General features: G+C 35.8%; 1 protein-coding gene across 2 annotated transcripts in view; it reads right to left on the reverse strand.

Moving 5' to 3' along the window:
* The window catches only part of PLCZ1 (phospholipase C zeta 1), a 42,600-nt gene that overhangs the window by 11,725 nt on the left and 11,741 nt on the right, over positions 1 to 19,134 (reverse strand). The window contains exons 3-7 of one of the 2 annotated variants that reach the window (XM_033430300.2): positions 15,347 to 15,548; positions 12,620 to 12,764; positions 8,595 to 8,744; positions 5,260 to 5,499; positions 3,849 to 3,996 (exon numbers count right to left, since the gene is read on the reverse strand). In XM_033430300.2, coding sequence (XP_033286191.2) covers positions 3,849 to 3,996; positions 5,260 to 5,499; positions 8,595 to 8,744; positions 12,620 to 12,764; positions 15,347 to 15,548 — 885 coding nt within the window. Of the gene's footprint in view, positions 1 to 3,848; positions 3,997 to 5,259; positions 5,500 to 8,594; positions 8,745 to 12,619; positions 12,765 to 15,346; positions 15,549 to 19,134 lie in introns of those variants that run through there. The other variant, XM_049695109.1, reaches the window with a different exon arrangement.

The following is a 19,134-nucleotide window of genomic DNA, read 5'->3' on the forward strand; positions in this document are numbered from 1 at the left end:
CCCACACTCCTAGAGCCCATGCTCCTCAGCAAGAGAAGCCACCGCAATGAGAAGCCCGCACACCGCAAAGAAAAGTAGCCCATGCTCACTGCAACTAGAGAAAGCCAGCGTGCAGCACAAAGTCCCAACGCAGCCAAAAATAAATAAATAAAGTTATTAAAAAATAAAACGTATTTGTTCTTCAAAAAAAAAAAAGAGAGAGAACTTGCTACCTCCCAATACTTCTGATTATTTCAAATGTTTTCCTTACAAGGAAAGGAAGACAATGTCTATACTTGAAGCACACACACACACACACACACACACACATACACACACACACACAGAGTCTGTTTCAGTTTCTATACATATTCTTTATGTTTCTACTTATATTTTTTTACACATTTCTAGTAATTCTATTTAAATCACTTAAGATTCAAAACTAATTTACACCATATACCATTGGACACCCCTCAAATTTTTGAACATAGATTTTATGTTTCTCCAAGGTTTTTATTCTTTCACTAAGCAGATCCTTTTCCCACAACTATTTCTGCTAATATGGTGACCAGTCATGGAAGAAATGGTTATTGCCTATGTCCACTCTATTTGCTCTTCAGGCTAGAACAGAATCATTGCCACTCTCATCCTAAAAACTGTTCCTTAGGAAGCATTGTCAGGTAAAAAATTCTAGTTACTGAAGTTAATAGTAATTACAGTTAATTTAATTAACACTCAATTTTAGAAGTTATCCTCTCCTTGAGGAAAAGTTCACTTTGAAGCTACTCGTGTACAAATGCACTTTGTGTGTCCAAGTGTCATGATCCCTTATCCAGTCCTAAACTAGATGTCTATCTGTTGATAAAATACGTACTCTTCTGGGTCTTAATTTTTTTCATCTACAAAGTGATAAACATGAATGATCACTATGGACCCTTAACATGATTTTGTTACTTCTGAGATTTAGAAATTAAACATGCTATTTTTTCACATAGCATGAGAAATGTGAAAATTAAATAAGAAAAAATAAGAAAACAACATATAATCTCACCACTCAAATAATAACCCTGATAACCTCTTGGTATATATATATTTCCATTCTTTTGTCATATGTATATACTTATTTTTAATTGAATCTTATTGTTTATTCCCTTTTATAAACTTCCATTTTTTAACTTACTAAGATAACACGAAAATCATTCCATTTCAATAATATTCACCTACGACATTATTTTTAAATAACTGAAAAGCATTCACACATATGAAAATTTCTGTTTCTGATTTTTCCCTATTATAAACTTAATGATGTTTATTGTTTTTAATGATAGACATCCTTGCAGAACATCTTTGCCCAATCATTAATTATTTACTATTAACTTTTGGCACAAGAAAAATATTCTATACTCTTTCCAAAGAAACGCTGATGCTATATTTTATGACTCTGCTCTGAACTACCCAGTCCCTTTTCAGATTTTGAGCAAGTGTTTAATATGATGAGAGTGAGAGAATTATAACGACTTTTGCTGTGCCCAGACGTCCTGTCCCCATGAACAACAACAAAAACCATCCGATAGTTTGAAAGAATGGAGGCTAGTAAAGTAGGTCATTCATATTCAAACTCTGTTGACAACAGTTCACAGTAAAAAATATGCTTTATATCACAACCCAACACCACACACACACACACACAAAATTGTTTCACAAAACAATACTTATTCTTCCTGCCTACATCTTCTCCATCCTATTATTTTGTTCTATTCCATTCCATTCTGCTCTATTCTATTCTTTTAACTGTCATTTAGATCTACTGAATTGACTTTTGGTCGCAAGCCTCAATTTAAAAAAAAAAAAAAGCCCTATATAGGATCTTTCTAATAGGCAGTTTGAGGAGATAAGCTAAAGCATGCCTCAAAACCCTAGGGTTGGGCTTCCCTGGTGGCGCAGTGGTTGAGAGTCCGTCCGCCTGCCAATGCAGGGGACACAGGTTCGTGCCCCGGTCCGGGAGGATCCCACATGCTGCAGAGTGGCTGGGCCCGTGAGCCATGGCCGCTGGGCCTGCGCATCCCGAGCCTGTGCTCTGCAACGGGAGAGGCCACAACAGTGAGAGGCCAAAAAAAAAAAACCCTAGGGTACCAATGGCCAGCCAAATGAGGTTAACCAACAAATATACCAGAATCTGCATTTCCTAATAGCCAACAGCTTTTCTCAAGTCAGTCGCAGGTGCTGATTTCTCTGCCATAGCACTTCTACATAAGACGGTAGATTGCAATTTTAAAAAGGATACGGAGAGTCACCTGATTCTGATTATTAAGCTAATTGTTGAGGCACAGGGTAGGCTGCCCCTAAAATGTGCTTCAGTGGCATATTGATTATTTTGAATTAAAGTGACTTAAGAAATGGTCAATGAAAGAGGGACGCTCTATCCCTCCTTTCTGTCTCCTTCAAAGCAGGAAATAAATGTCTCATGTGAAAGATGCACTCCCTGCGTCTGAACATAGGACACCCTTCCCACCAAAGACAGGGAATTCAGGGCTGAGAAGACTGTGAAAACAAACTTTGTGACTTCTTTAATTTACTACCCCAAGCCCAAACGCTGTTTGAATTCTTCACTAATTGGTCACCCAAAACCTAAGTTTCTTTGTCCTGTCAATTCCTCACAAATTTATTGTTTCTTTGTCTAAAAAGTATAAAACCTGTTGACTTTGGTCACTTCTTAGGTCCCATTTATATGAATTAAATTTTGTTTCTTTTTCTCCTGTCAATATGACTTGCGTCAGTTTTATTAGTAGTCCAGCCACAAGAACTCAAGAAGGATAGACGGAAAAAATTTCCCCTCCTGACAGACCATCCCTTTTTAAGTTGATGATATTCCCTGCCATATAAGTCTGAGAAGAAGGTAGCGTCTTCTTCCCATTCTCTTTCCCTGTTGTGTCTCGGGCTCTACCAAGCAGAATAAACCCACCTCAGATGTAGAGTCAGGAGACAGTGAAAAGAAGATGCAGAGACACATGGTCCCTCTGCAGGTACACAGCCATCTGGCAGTCTGGCCTGGGTACCATTTTTATTTATTTATTTATTTATTTATTTATTTATTTTCTGTGGTATGCGGGCCTCTCACTGTTGTGGCCTCTCCCGTTGTGGAGCACAGGCTCCAGACGCGCAGGCTCAGCGGCCATGGCTCACGGGCCCAGCCGCTCCGCGGCATGTGGGATCCTCCCAGACCGGGGCACGAACCCGTGTCCCCTGCATCGGTGGGCGGACTCTCAACCACCGCGCCACCAGGGAAGCCCCTGGGTACCATTTTTCCCTCTTCTTCACCTTAGAGATACAGCCTCCCAGTCTATTTAACTCTACCGCTTAGTGCCCACCGAGTCCACAAAGTTCACCCTGGCTCCAGTCTCCCCGCCATAAGCCTTTATCATCTCCTCCCTGCAGATGGTGTCACCCTTATGCACTAACAGAGGCATCTTTCAGAAACACACAGGGGATCATGTGACTCCTGAGGTTTCAATCTTTTCCTACTCACTTTGGATTGTAGGACAAAGTCCAAGTTCCTTGTAATTTGGCTTTGCCTACCTCTGTAGCCTTGTCACTCACTGCTCTCCCATGTAAACTGCTCACCACAGCCCCTCCCAACAAAGTGTCCATACTGGACATTCGCAATCAAAATTTCATGACAAAATAATGGTTGAGTTCTGTGAAATAAAACTTAATGCGACCTGAGGCATATAACCCTTTTTAAAATATGTTAAATATGTTGAAATTGTACTAGAATATAGCTTTTGTAAACATCATTGATCAATTTTGACACCTTAAAAGTGAATATAACTTGTTTAAACACTTCATCTATTTGAATCATAAGAACTTACCTCTCAACTTTGAAAGTTTTCGGGCTTGTGACTCCCCAATAGAGTTACTTTCATTAAATTGTTGATACAGTCTTGAATGGTGAAAACTTCTGAACTTCTCAATTTTAGTATAAATAACAAGATCAGATAGGGCCGTAGCTATTTTTAACTTTGCGGTGAAAAAAAAAGGCAATAATTTCACGTATCTGCACTAATCATTTGAAAAATTATTTTTTCAATAAAGAAAATACGCTTTCAAATCAATGATTTTAGTCTTTTCATAAGATTATATCCTCAAAAACTATTTGGATTGGGTCAATGTGAATATGTTCTATTATGACAACATTTAATGTCAATTATGAGACAACCTAAACCTAAAATCCCAATTAATGTAATAAGTATTGAGGATGGCAATTATTTCTATTTCCTTTATCCCAAAGGTCTTAGTTTAGTATCATGAATTCTACAAATTCAAGAATTTTAGTCATGAGTAAATATATTTCCAATGTGATCTAACATTTTGGAATAACTTCTGTTGTATAGTACTCTATTGCTCTTCTATAGCCCAGTATCTATACCCTTTGCACTTCTGTTAGCCCCTTCCAAAGTGTTCTTCTTCTTCTCTTTTTTTTTGGAAAACACTTCTTGCGCATGCTCAATCCATGTGCTTAAGTGTCGGTAACGTGGACTGGGCCTGGCTAACCAGAGCTCTGCATTCCCCACAGTAAGTGGCTCAAGGATGTGCACAGCTTGGATCATAGCCAATGTACAAAAAGAATCTGTTTGGTCAGCTGAGAGATAGATAGGCCTTCCATTGGATTTGAATCTGAAAGCATGTAAAACTGAAGCTTGGCAAAGGCTTGCACCAACATAGGAAAAGTAGGGCCAAAGTTGGAGAAAGAAATTTCTGTGGACTTTGTTTGATACACTTCAACCAAGTCATTCCTGAAATTAGAATCCCTTTCCCTAAACCCTTCATTTCTGTGGACCAATTGAATTAATTCACATTTTACTTAAACCAGCTGAATTAGTTTTGTATCCCTTGCAACCATGTATACCTTCCTTTGTCATGCTAACTTGTATACTTAAAATACTATATAATATAAATAGTGCTTTTCTTGTCTCTGACAGTATGATCGCCTTCAGAGCAGATACACTATCTTTTGTACACTGCACAGTGTCTAATACATAAGAAGGCATAATATTTGTTAGCTGTAGAGAAAAAAATAATCACAAACAGCTAATACAGGAAGAGATGACTTCTAAAACTTCTTGTCCACTGCTAGTTTTTTCCAAACAAATTTTAAATAATAGACTGAAGTTATTGTAAGTAGGAAAAAGATGTTTCCTCCAAAATGTTTTAAAACTACTCAACAAAACAATAAGACAACTTTTCAATCACTTGTAAGGCTTTCGCAAAGCCTCATCTCACCTTTTTCTTGAAGAGTGGAATTCCGACTGCCCCTTTTGACTCTGCCTCCTTTTCCAAATCATCTTGAAAAGCATCCGATGGTTCTGGTCCTTTGGCCTCATTTTCCTCCTCCTCTTGCTCTGCCTCCTCTTCTTCTTCACATTCCTCTACCTGACCATGCTTATCAGAACCTCTCCTTTCACGGGTTTCCCTTAAAGTTCCTATTTTCTTGTTTCTAACTAATATTTTGAATTTTAATGCCTACAGAAACAATTTGAAAGAAAGATACAATTACACATGCATAGGTAAATTTGCACTTGTCATTGTCATCGAAAAGTCTTTCATCATATTTTCAATTTGCCCACAGCAGTAAGATATGTAAAAGCTCCATCTTTTTTCCATATTCCTAAAAACCTAATAGAAACCAGTGATATTATTGTATTGACCAAAATTCACCAAAAAATACGCCTGTAATGATTGGGGCTTTCTTTTCTTTTCTATTTCTTCTACATTCCATAAATTATTACTATGCACAAATTTGAAATACATGAAAATTATATATATATAATTTTCTGTAATTATTAAAATTATATAATTTTATATAAATTATTATTTATATAATTATATATATATTTTTTCAATGTTACAGAAGTTAGAATGTTATAACTTCTGGTAGTGAATGCTTCAGGTCATCACTCTCTTATCCAACATTAAAAGTATTATATGAGATCAGGTATATAAAAATGTCTATTATAGTATTTGACATCTAGTAAAGACTAAAGTTAAGCTAAAGATTTATAAATCTTCACATTTCAACTGTATTGCATACGAGCATCATCAACTTAATATTTCCTGCCCATCAAAACTAGGAGCATGGCAAAATTCACCATCTGGGTCACTCATTCTAAATCCAAAGCCTTCTGGTTCCTTTCTTTCACTTACTTATTTCTGCCCTTTTCAAATATTCATTAATTTAACAAACATACTTAGTAAGTGCCTGGTACATTGTATATAATGTTACTGGGATCTACCCTATGAAGAAAAATTCTTTTCTTTTTTTATTATAATGTTTTTATGTATGTATTTATTTATGTTTGGCTGTGTTGGGTCTTAGTTGTGACACACGGGATCATTGTTGCAGCATGCGGGACCTATGGTTGTGGCGGATGGGCTTCTCTCTAGCTGTGGGCTCTGTAGTTGTGGTGCATGGGCTCCAGAGCACATGGGCTCTGTAGTTTGTGGCACACAGGCTCTCTAGTTGAGGCGCACAGGCTCAGTAGTTGTAGCACGTGGGCTTAGCTGTCCCGTGGCATGTGGGATCTTACCACTGGACCACCAGGGAAGTCCCTAAAGTTCTTTTCTTTGAGGAGCTTTGATTGCCCTTCTCTTTGTCATCCTCAGGTACCCACTCAAATTATTCCATCATCTTGGGTCTTCTCTCTTTTACCATGACCCTCGTGTTACTAATACAGAGTTTACCAAAGTGCACTCTGCAACCACAAGTGTCAAAAGCATCACCTGGGGTGCTTGTTAAAAGAAAAGATTTCTGCAATCTACTTCAAAATTAGAGAACCAGAATCTTGAATTGTGGGACAGAATTATGTCTCTTTAACAAGTCTCCAGGCAATTCTTTTGTATACTGAGGGCTAAGCGCAGTATGAGAAAATGACTTTATCTCTAATTTCTCATCTACTCATTGGAAAGCATCTCCTTACTTTAGTGTGGAAGCAAAAGCTTTAATGGAAATTATATATCTGAATACTAAAAAATAGATATATAAATAATAAGAGGAGGAATTCTATTCCTAGAAAACTGAAATTATTATTATAATTTCCTGAATTAGACCATGACTCTTAGATTTAATCTCTGATGATGTGTTTACAGCACTCTGCACAAGTTGTTTAATATTTCTTTTCTGTCATAATTGAACACATTTAGCCTGTGAGCATTCTCATCAGGTGAAAGAGTCAGTTTGTCCATTTGTTCAGTTTATTTTTCTCTGTCTTAATTCTATCGTGAGTCCTATACCTCTTGTCCTTAGTGTCATAACACTTTCATCTTTAAATTTCCTACTCATCTAAATAAAATAAAGAAAACTATAAAGGGGGATATTCAAATATTACAAATATATACTATATCTACCAAAATGATGACATGTCAAAATTAAACTATTGGTTAGGGGTGTCAAAAAAGAAAAAAGTTCATTTATCACCTGATAAAATTTGGGGTGAGGAGAATGGACCAGCAGAGGAAACTGAAGAGTGGCCAGAGACGAATGAGGAAAGCCTGAAGAATGTGGTTTTACAGAAGGAAGTGTTTCACGGAAAGGAAGGAGGCATCCATAGCGTTGAATGTTGTCAAGGCAACAAGTCAGAGGAAGGCTGAAATAGGTCCGTTAGAATTTACTGGTAGTGGGTACTTCTATGGTGGTCCAGTGGTAAAGAATCCGCCTTTCAATGCAGGGGACATGGGTTCAATCCCTGGTTGGGAAACTGAGATCCCACATGACGCGGGGCAACTAAGTGCCACAGCTACAGAGCCCATGTGACCTGGAGCCTGCACTCCACAACTACAGAAGCCCAGTGAAAGACCCCACAAGCCTCAACAAAGATCCCACGTGCTGCAACTAAGACCCGATGCAGCCAAAGAAAAAAAAAAAAAAAAAGATAAAGAAAATAAATATTAAAAAAAAAAGAATTTACTGGTAGGAAAGTGATGAGCAAACTGAAATACTTACTTGGTGCACACGGAAGAGGAAGCCTGATTAGGTAGGTTGTGAGGAGACAAGGAAATGAAAATTTGGGTTGAGAAAGGAAATAATAAAATAAAAAGATAGCTGGAGTAGAAACTGCAATCCTGAGGGTAGGGTGTGGGTGATTTTTTTAAACCAAATACTTGAGTATGCTCAACTGAAGATGGTAAGACGTCTGTAGAGACAGGGACATTGAAAAGAGCAGATTAAAAAGGGGGGAACCTGCCACCCAGATGCTGAGGTATTGGGCATGAATTCTATTTACAGCCTAGATCTTTGCCTCTTTCTTAGCCTTTGGCCTGTAAAACATACCAAATTCCTGTGGTCTAATATTAACTGACTTGAAATTTTGGACACATGGGATATAACGCACAATTAAAATGTGAATTTTTAGGTATATCTCTATATATTCTCTTTATCAAAATGTATTCACCTACATACTCACGGGACTATTTCCTCGGAAACACATTGCAAAGATACACCTCGATAAATAATCAAAACTAAGCATTTGTCATTGATCTCTAGCCCAGTTTCATGGGCCAATACAATAGTAGCATGTTTTTTTCTCTTTTTCTTAACCTGAGCTTCTCAGACAAAGTGTTACCTCTGGTGAAGGTAATTTGTCTGGAAAATCATCAAGAGTATCAGAAAGCAAGGCGTCTCCAAAAGTAGACTGCAAATTGTCTGCCATCACTTCTTGTTGGGAAGGGGAGCAGTGATTTTCTAAAGAGAGCACCACTGGGTAGTCAGATGTCTAAAAAATTAACCATTACTACAGTTATTAATCAAAACTCCTCAATAACTTTAATGCAATTTATAGAAGCACTTAATTTTAAAACATTTCTAATGTTCAGTACCTTCGCAAAATTATTACATTTTCTTTAAACTGAAAATAGTTTTGAGTCTGACAAAACAGGGAACATTAAATCTGTATAAAAAGGAAAATTATTACTATTTGCATTAGAAGTATAGGAAAAAAAACTGAAGCACCCAACAGTGGGTACTTGTTTAAATAAATTATGGCATATCCTTTTAAAGGAATGATATAACTCTGTCACAAAAGAGGTAGAGCTATATATACTCTACAGAAAGTTATCTATGATCCAGTCTTATGAAGAAAAACAAGTTGCCAAAGAGTGAGATTCTACATTTTTTTTAAACTACATATATATGTTTAGATATTTTTAGGAAAAACTTTAACCCTGGTAAGTTAAAAAAAGGTTAATTTTCTACTTTTTCAATTTTAAATTCTTTAATCAAAACTCATTGCTTTATAATTAAAAACAAAGATAAAGATATTTCCAATTTTTAATAATAAAGAGTATCTAGTAAGTAAAAGTGACTCTACAAAGATATTTTCTGCCCTTAGTCACCATTGTAACTTTTAAATTTGTCACAAAATAGTGAACAGCACTCCTTTTGGGATCTTATTCAAAATTATTTTCTTTATTTTGTTTCTACATATAATTATCAGGACACAAATTTACCAATTTAGAATAATAAGAAAAGGAATTGCAAGGTCTGCTGCATTATTACAGACCTTTGATATATATGTCATATGTTACATATATCACATATAATATTATGCCTTATTAATGTATGAGTATATTAATTTCTTATGGCTGTTGTAACAAATTGTCATAAACTTGGTCACATGAAACAACAGATATTCATCCTTTCATAATTCTGGAGGCCAAGATTTTGAAATCAGTTTCACTGGCTAAAATTTCAGCAGCTCTAGGGGAAATCTGTTCTTTGCCTTTTCCAGCTGCTGGTGGTTGCCAGCATTCCTTGGCTTGTGGCCACATGACTCCAATCTCTGCCCCTCATCTTCACATTGCCTCCTCTTCTGTGTGTATTAAATCTCCCTCTACCTCCCACTAATAAGGATACATATGATGGCATTTAGGGCCCACCCAGATAATTCAGGATAATCTCTCATCTCAAGAGTCTTAACTTCATCACACCTGCAAAGACCCTTTTTCCAAATAAAGTAACATTTACAATTTCCAGGAATTAGAACCTAATATCTTTGGGGTTCAGCCTAAAAAATGACCTTCTCGTAAATACCCATGTACATATACATTGACTCAGTCTAATATTAAGAGAAGAGTGTAAAATTCTTTTCCCAAATATAATAAGTGATTTTGAGACTAGGCAAAGTGAATGCCTAGCAAATGGATTTCTTGATTAGGCCCTGACTTCACTCACTGGGAAGAACTCATTTTTTTTTTGTCTTCTGTGGTCTTTGGCTCCACCCTCTGGGAAGATCCTCTGGCGTTATCCTCCTTGTTCATATCTAAAGCATGTGCTGAGGAGTTGGCTTTCCTTAAGCCAAGCCACTTTTGCAGCTCACTTCCTGACCAAGCGTTGTTTTAAGGTTCGCCTAACAAGTCAGACTTATGTTTGGTTTAGTTTTTAGCAATACAACTTCCTCAAAAACTTCAATTTCATATGTTTGTTTCTAGTAAGTCACATGTGTCAGTAACTATATCCAACGTTCTTTCCAAGCCACAGTTATCAAGTCTATTTTATTTCATTGTTCTCTCTTCCCCAAATTAATGGTGACTATATTGAGCAAAAAGTTCAACCTTTGATCTAATCTTTGCTGCAAAACTGTGTCACGTTATCCAACTGAGAAGTCTCATTGAGTCTGTTGCTCAAAGCCTTTTTTTCCCATCGCTTACTCTTTGGAGTCTTAGAAGCTGTAGGGGTTTGTCCATCCTTAAGTCATTTTAATTTTAAGATTGTCTCTATTTCCTTTTATTCCCTCAGTTACCCACCCTGAATGAAGTGAGAGAGTTTGCTACTCAAATATTTGGGAAGAGTATTTCAGACGAAGGGAATAGCAAGTGCAAACGCTTTGAGATATGTCTGAAAAAGGGTAAGGAGGCCAGAATGGTCACAAGAACAAGGGAGAGGTCAGAGAGGTAATGGAAAACAGGTCATGTAGGGCCTTGGGAGTCAAGGTATGGACCTTAGCTTCTATTTTGAGTGGGATTGAAGGGTTTGAAAAGCGGAATGACATGACTTGACTTACCAAAAAGTCACTCTGGCTGATATATTGAGATGAAACCACAGGGGAGGAGGGAGAGAAGCAGGAACCCTGGATAAGAAGCCATTGTAATAATCCAAGTGAGAGGTGATGGTAGTTGACCAGTACAGTGACAGTGAGAATGGGGAAATTCAGTGTATATTTTGAAAGTAGAGTCAGGAGGATTTGCTGAAGAACTTATTGAGGGGTTAGAGAGAAAAGAAGGGACTGTTAATGTTGACAACAATGATTTAGGCCGAACACATAAAAGTTAACATTAACTGAGATGGGAAGGACCACGGGAAAAGTGGGACTGGGAAAAAGAGGAATATTATCTGGAGCTCAAGTCTAAACATGTTAAGTTAATTATACCTATTAAATATGCAAGTAGAAATGTCAAATCAGAAGTTGTCTATATTGGTGTAAAATTCAAGGGAGAAGTTTGGATAGAGATATAAATTTAGAAATCATCAGAAATTAGTTGTTTAAGAGAATTAATGCCATATATCAAGGTTTTATACTAAGATAAATTTTTAAATATTTTATATTTATTTTGTGAATATTTAGTATTTTATACTCTATTTCTAATAAATAATGGGGCAACTGATTTAACTGTGTGATTTTAAGTTATGCTTATGTTTACAGATAATACATTGACTTATTTAGGAGTACTTTAGGCTTTTCGAATTTGTAAGTTTAATTTATTAGATATACATTAAGTACTCAGTAAGATTTTGTTAATTAAATCTCTTCAATTGCACTATGGTTGAGGTAGTTAAGAAAGAAATCACATATACTGAGTTTAAAAAAACAATTTAAAATGTCTGAAGGTACTGAATTAGCCAAGCTTGTCAATGGAATCAAGTATTATTCAGAATTCAGTGACTGTTAAAACCAGCTCAATTTATAGAGGAGGATTTTTAAGCTGAATTAAGAAGCTCTAAAAAGAATTAAATCTTTGAATCTGTAACTTAATACATTTAACAATAATTTTGAAATCTAAAGTAAACTTCTGTATAAATAGCTGACATCATAGTAGAAAAAATGCCAAAAGTTGAGATAATACATCTTTGACATTTGTGTCTTGAAAGTAAAATATTCGAATGTTGGTAAAATATTTACTATTACATAGGCCAGTATTTCTCAAACTGTTATGGCCATTAACTCATGGTAAGAAATATAATTTATATTATGACACAATACACATGTGTACACACACACACATAATATATATTATATCATTAAACAAAAAGTTCCATGAAAATCAAGGGGGGAAAGTATGGGGGGTGGGTGGGATGAACTGGGAGATCTGGATTGACATATATACACTAATATGCATAAAATAGATAATAAGAACCTGCTTATACAAAATTTTTTTAAAAGTTCCATGAAACCACATGTACCTTACTACCTGAGATTAACTTTGACAAATCTACCTTTAATGATATACTACATGGATTTCACTGCCGACTAATGGATCATAACCCACAGTTGGAAATATTACTGATCTAAACTAAGGTCAAGCATTATAGGATTTTGAAACAAGTAAATTACCTTATGTTTACATAACTAATTGAACAAAGATATGCACGTACTATGAATGCGTATTTGTGTATCGCTCGGATAACAGTTTTAAACAGAAGTTTGCTGGTCAATGTATAGCCATGGTATACAACAGGTTCATTTTGTGATCCGTCCCAGCAGTCAATTTCCAGACAACGACATCCTTTCACAAGGGCACTAGTAAAATTTAAACAAAATAAATGGTCATTCCTAGATTATGGTTTATACCTTTAACAAAACACTACATGAATTTCATTCCCTACTAATAGATCAAAACCCTCTATAGTTTTGTGGGAAAAAAATTTTTCATGGAGGACAACCTAAATAATACTGATTCTTGCTACATCTCTAGATAGGTTTAATTACATCCTTAGATCAAGCCAACCTTTACCAAGCTGCTTATTTTAACTACACGGTTTGGTCCCCAGCAAAAATGTTTTGAGTGGATTGCACTGTGTCATGCCAACCCTCTTACTCAGAAGCATGTAAAAGAAAGTTGTCTCTCCCCCAGCGGTGGTGTGGAGGGCACTTTTCACTGTCTCACATGGAGTGAAATGAATGAATAATGACGTGGGAACGAATAATGAAAATTTGTCTCTCACTCAGGAAAGAAATTCTCCACTTAAATAAGTTTAAGGGGCTTTTTGTGGATTAAAATATTTAATGCAGTTAATATTAGTTTTCCTCTTTTAAAGAGGAGGAAACTGAGACACAAGAATGTTATATCTATCATATAATTAACAAATGAGAGAAAGGGAGGAAAGATTAGCACCAGAAACTTAAACATTAATAGGTAAACATTGCATTACATCACCTCTCATAAGTAGAGAAATTTTGAAAGACTTGCATTTTGAGTGTATCTTCCACAGGTGTGTAAGGAAATAAAGGAAGAAATACAATTAAACTTAACTTTAAATTTTCACATGGGTGGAACACTTTCTTGGAATTCAAAAGTAATTTTCTGTATTTCTAAGTCAACCTGTTTAAAATGTGTAGTTTCTCTCTTTAAAAAATTAATATAATGAGGTATGAATAGAAATTTCTGTAATAAAAGTAGGGCTATGAATGGGGCAATCTTTACAGGATTCTAAATAGATATATTTCTGAGTTTGTGGATTTATGTATTTACTTAGATTTTAAACTGGAGAAGCAATATTAATTTCTAAGTTTGATGTTATCATGGGATTATAAGATATCTTTTCTATGATTTTTCCTAAGTAATATCACCCAGTCACATAGCTTTGAATATCACCTATATACCAATGGCTTCCAATCCTATTTTTCCAGTCTGGTTACTTCTTCTAAATCCCAGACACATACACTCAACTGACTATCTGACCTAGCCCTTTGATAACTAATTGATATCTCAAACTGAACATGGCCATCACAGAACTTTTGCTTTTGCCTCACAACCTACAATGGCCTCCTCTCTCAGGCTTTACCACCTCTGTCCATAATGTCATCATATCCTAGGTTATCAGGTCTAAAATCCTGATACTCTCTTTCCCTCATACCTCTCTTCAAATCACCGGGTGAATCACCTTGTTGGCTCTGCCTCCTTGAAATATTTCAAATTCAGCCCTCTATCTCAGCTGCTGCCTCATGAATTCACCATCTAAATGATCGTCATCACCTGGACTGCTACAATGTCTTCCCAAAGCATCTTCTACCTCCACTCTTGCACCATCAGTCTTTCCGCCACAGTAAAAAGTAAATCAAATTATGATATTATCCCAAGGAAATTCCCTCCAATGGCTTCCCAATGCAACTAGAATAAATCCATTCTCCTTTCCATGGTCTCTAAGACCCTCATAAATGCATCCTGTCTACCTCCTCAAGCTCACCTCCCTTCATTCTCCATTTATTTGTTTCCACTCACACTTGCTGTCTCTCTCTCATGTGAACATGCCAAGCACTGATTATTTCTTCTACTTGGCATGCCCTTCCACTAGACCTGAAACTTCCTCTTTATCGTCACTCAGACCACAACTATATCCTCTTGAGAAGCCTTTCCTGACCCTTCAATTAAAGTAACACCCTTCACCCCACAATTACCTTAGTTCATCTTCTCCATATGAATCAGTCCCTGGAAATATCGATTTGTTTATCTGCTTATTAGCTGCCTATTCTCATGAACAAATGAGCGTAGCAACTTTGAAAATCTTGCTCACCACTGTATCTTCAGCTGACTGACTAAACTGAAGCTGAAACTAAACTGGTATTAACAGTATGATACATTGTAGGACGCAAAATTAATGAATGGTGCAGCGTAGACTGCCTTTAATCTATGTAAATTGTCTGACATATAAGTATATATATTATCTATAAATGCCACATTATATAATGTATGTGTTGGTTTTCCTTATAGCACTGAGATATCTGAGAATTAATTTTAACCGTATTATTTTAGAAACCCCAGATGTTCTGATTAGCTAAATAAGATTTTTAAAGTCTTCTTCACATATTTTCCTATACGAAGTATCCAAATTGCTCAGGAAACTTCCAAGGGCCAATAAGCGGGGAGAGGAGGTTGGCAGACAGGATTAGAAGGGAAGTGTATGATAATAATATATTGAATAAATTATACAACCACCCAAAGATTGGATATCCAAGATATGTACAAATCAAAATTCCTCTTCCCTATGTGTTTTTATAACATGCATAGCCTTCTTTTACTGTGAATTATTACCTACTGAGGTAGACACCACCAGGAACTTTCAAACATCTTTAAAATATAATGGATTTAAAAATCGAAATACCTTACATATCCCCAAAGGTCACTTGGTCCCACTAATTGGTCAGATATCAAGTACGTATTATGTGAACTTGAAATAAAATAATCACTCAGTGGATGAGTCATATCTTGATAAACACTTTCATACTTATTATTAAATAGTAGACATTCAGACGAATCCATGTATCTTCTAAAACCTTCAAATGACATCTGGTGTGCTTGTTTAACTATGAAAATAAATAAAAAGAATGCAGAAATATCATTAGTAGTATATAAATTACATCTCACTTTAAAACTTAGTAGCAGAGTTTGTTTCTAGAATATTCATTTAGAATTAATATTAATACTATTTTTAATGTTTCTTTGGAAGCAAATTTTTCTAAGGTTCTTATATTTAGTTCTTTTATATCAACATTCAAGTAGATTATATATTATTTAATCATCTCTGATTTTTAATATTTTAAAAATACATACAAGAAAAGTACATATGTCATAGATCCATTCATTTCCACAAGCTAAACATCTATGTAACCAGCACCAAGGTGAAAGAACACAGCAGCACCCCAGAAGACTGCCTCCTGCTAACTTTCTAGTCTTCCTCCACCCACACCCCACCCCCAAGTGTATTCAACGGTCTGACTTCTACCAGCATAGATTCCATTTTCCCTGGTTTTTGTGTTTTATATAAATGCACTCACACAATATGTATTTTTTTGTGACCGGTTTATTTTGCCTGACATTGTTTACAAGATCTATTCTTGTAGATGCACACAGTTAGACATTTTTTATTCCCATTTGTATATAGCTTTCTATTGTGTGAGTACACCACAATTTGTTTATCAATTCTATTCTTGATGGGCATTTAGATTATTTCCAGTTTGGGGTTATTATAAAAAGTTCTGCTATCAACAACCAGGACATGTCTTTTGGTGCAAATATGTACATGTTTCTGTTGGGTGCACGCCTATAAATGCAATTGCTGAGTCATTTGCATATTACCATCTTTAGCAAATGATCTCTGAACTTTTATACTCAGTATCATATAAACCAAAATTATCTATTTAAGCAGAACACTGGCTCTGGAATGAGACAGCTTGGGTTAAATCCATTTATTTGTTATATGAGGAGCCTGTTAATTAACTTCTCCCTATCTTTGGAATGGTGGTACAGTAAGTCCCCTACATACAAATCTTCAAGTTGCGACTTGCAAAGATGCAAACTTGCATTTGCATGTCCTATCACATAAGTTAGTTCATGTGTCTGGCGTACATTGTCACGTGCATGCATCCTCTACAAGTGGCTGTGCTTCTGTATACTTTACTGTACAGTACTGTATAAAGTAGTACAGTATCTTTACTTCAAGCCCAGGATGCCCAGAAGCAAGCGTAAAAGCAGCAGTGATGTAGCTGGTACTACTGTACTTTTCAAGGTACTGTACTGTAAGATTAAAAATGTTCTCTTTATTTTTTGTGTTTGTTTGTTTTTTATGTATTATTTGTGTGAAAAGTATTATAAACCTATTACAGTACAGTACTATATAGCCGATTGTGTTAGCTGGGTACCTAGGCTAACTTTGTTGGACTTACGAACAAATTGGATTTACAAATTCGCTCTCAGAACAGAACTCGTTCGTATGTAGGGGACTTACTGTAATCATAACACCCATCCCTGTATACTAACTTTATATATTAGCTCTATAAAGGTTAGTTACTGTTGCTTTTGCTGCTGATTACTCAGTTTGCCTCAAATTAAAAGTTGGTGTGAGTATTCACTTTAGAATAGAGAGTGTTGATCCTTGGCAAAGAATTTTATTTCTGGGAATTTATACTACAGAAATAGAGCCTCAGACAAAGATGGATGTGCAAGAATGCTCACACTAGCATTATTTATAAAAGCAAAATAAATGAGGGGAGGAAACAAATTAAATCTCAAGCTATGATACAATACTAAGCAGCCGTTACAAATAATGTATCAGAAAAAAAATATACAGTGACATAAGTAAATGTTTATGACATCATAAAAATGAAAAAGCCAGCATTCAAAATGCTCTTACAATTTTGGTTTAAAAAATGAAAGCTAGAAGAAAATACATAAAATGCTTACAGTCATGCAAACTATTTCAAAGTTATGCAAATTTAGAAACATGTGAGTGTATGGGGCAAAGGCATCATATATTTTAATAGTAATGATTTGCATGAATTTATTCTTTTTCCCAGTGCAATTAGCAGTGATTGGCCTATAGCCCTTTTGAACTATTAACTAATTAAGTAACTATCTTTGGTACTGGAATAGAAAACAAACTCCTCTTATGCCTTTAAAAACTACCAGACTGAGAATTAATCTCATGGATTTTTATTTTTAAAATAAAATGAGGTTTTCCTTATTTGGTATTGACATATGTCAAGTATCAATGTGGGATGAGACTGAGAAACTTGGCAGCATTTGGGACTGTAAGATCATAATTCAAATTGACCTTAATAAGTCTCTAAAGTGATCAATAGCCATGTAAATGAAATGCAAGGTCTTGGCTGTGTGAAACTATCTGAATGGAAGCAGAGTAAGGCCCAAAAGATGAAATAGATGAACAGTGTAATATTATGGTTAAAATACAAACACAATTCCAAGATGTCACTGGCACCATCCCATTATCCCTTTGTATCTTTTAACTTACCACCTGCAGGTAACAGTGGCAATTTTTTTTTTTGAATATTGACTGGAATAATGCTACTAAAAGTGCTTGTCTGTGAACTGGTTGTTTCCAGGTGGCAATGACATAAAGAGCTTGAACCAGAGCCTAAATCAATTCACTACTTTCTCAGAGAAAGTCTTTGCTATTGAAAGGAAAGAAGTCAGCTGGACTCATCAGATGTGCTTAGAGATGTACTTTTTTTACGTTCTGATGCAAGCTCTTTATCTTGTTGCAAACCTGCAAAGTTTTAATCGTGATCAGACCAAACTCTTACTAGCACTATCTTCAGTCTTACCACCATGGTACTTAAAAGCCTCCAAGGTCTTTACGTGGCACTGAATCATGAGCCAAAATCTTAATTGTGGCCAACAAGACCAACATGACTTAATCCCTGTCCAAACGCTTTTAGCCCTCATTCTCCAGGTTCCAACCACACTGTCCTCCTCTTGTTCCTCGATTCTCCAACTCAGGGCCAACACTCCTCTTGTCACATGTCTAGTTCTTTCTCACCACTTACGTCTCAGCTCAAATATCGCATCCCCATCGAGGACTCTCCTAAACAACCAAGCTATGGGGACATATGTATAACTGATTCACTTTGTTATAAAGCAGAAACTGACACACCATTGTAAAGCAATTATGCTCTAATAAAGATGTTTAAAAAATAAAAAACAACCAACTTGAGCTAGACCTCGTGCTTGTCTACTCTCTATTTTATTTTTTTCACAGTACGTAGCACTCCCTGAAATTATCCATTTGTATGTTTATTTATTGTCAATCTCCCTCCAACCCCTATCAGGAATATGAAACCTAGTTTGCCTTGTTCTCCACTGTATCCCCAGCTCCTAGAACCATACTCGGTGGCCACAGATAAACATTTGAATAAATTATGAATGTACGAGCCCATGAAGGAATAAGTCTTGTTTTGTTAGGACCCATATTATCATATGTTAAGCATTGATGGCCATAAACCAGTTTTCAAAGGCAGAACTTGGGCTTTCATATATCCCTTGTTAATAAATATTTTGAGCTATTCTATTAATTTCTGTAGGGTTAAACAGCATGCTTTAATAGTGTTTCTTGTGCATATTTTATTACATTATTATTATTTTATTTAAAAATAA

This window comes from Orcinus orca, chromosome 11, assembly GCF_937001465.1.
Source record: "Orcinus orca chromosome 11, mOrcOrc1.1, whole genome shotgun sequence".
In the NCBI taxonomy this organism is placed as follows: domain Eukaryota; kingdom Metazoa; phylum Chordata; class Mammalia; order Artiodactyla; family Delphinidae; genus Orcinus; species Orcinus orca.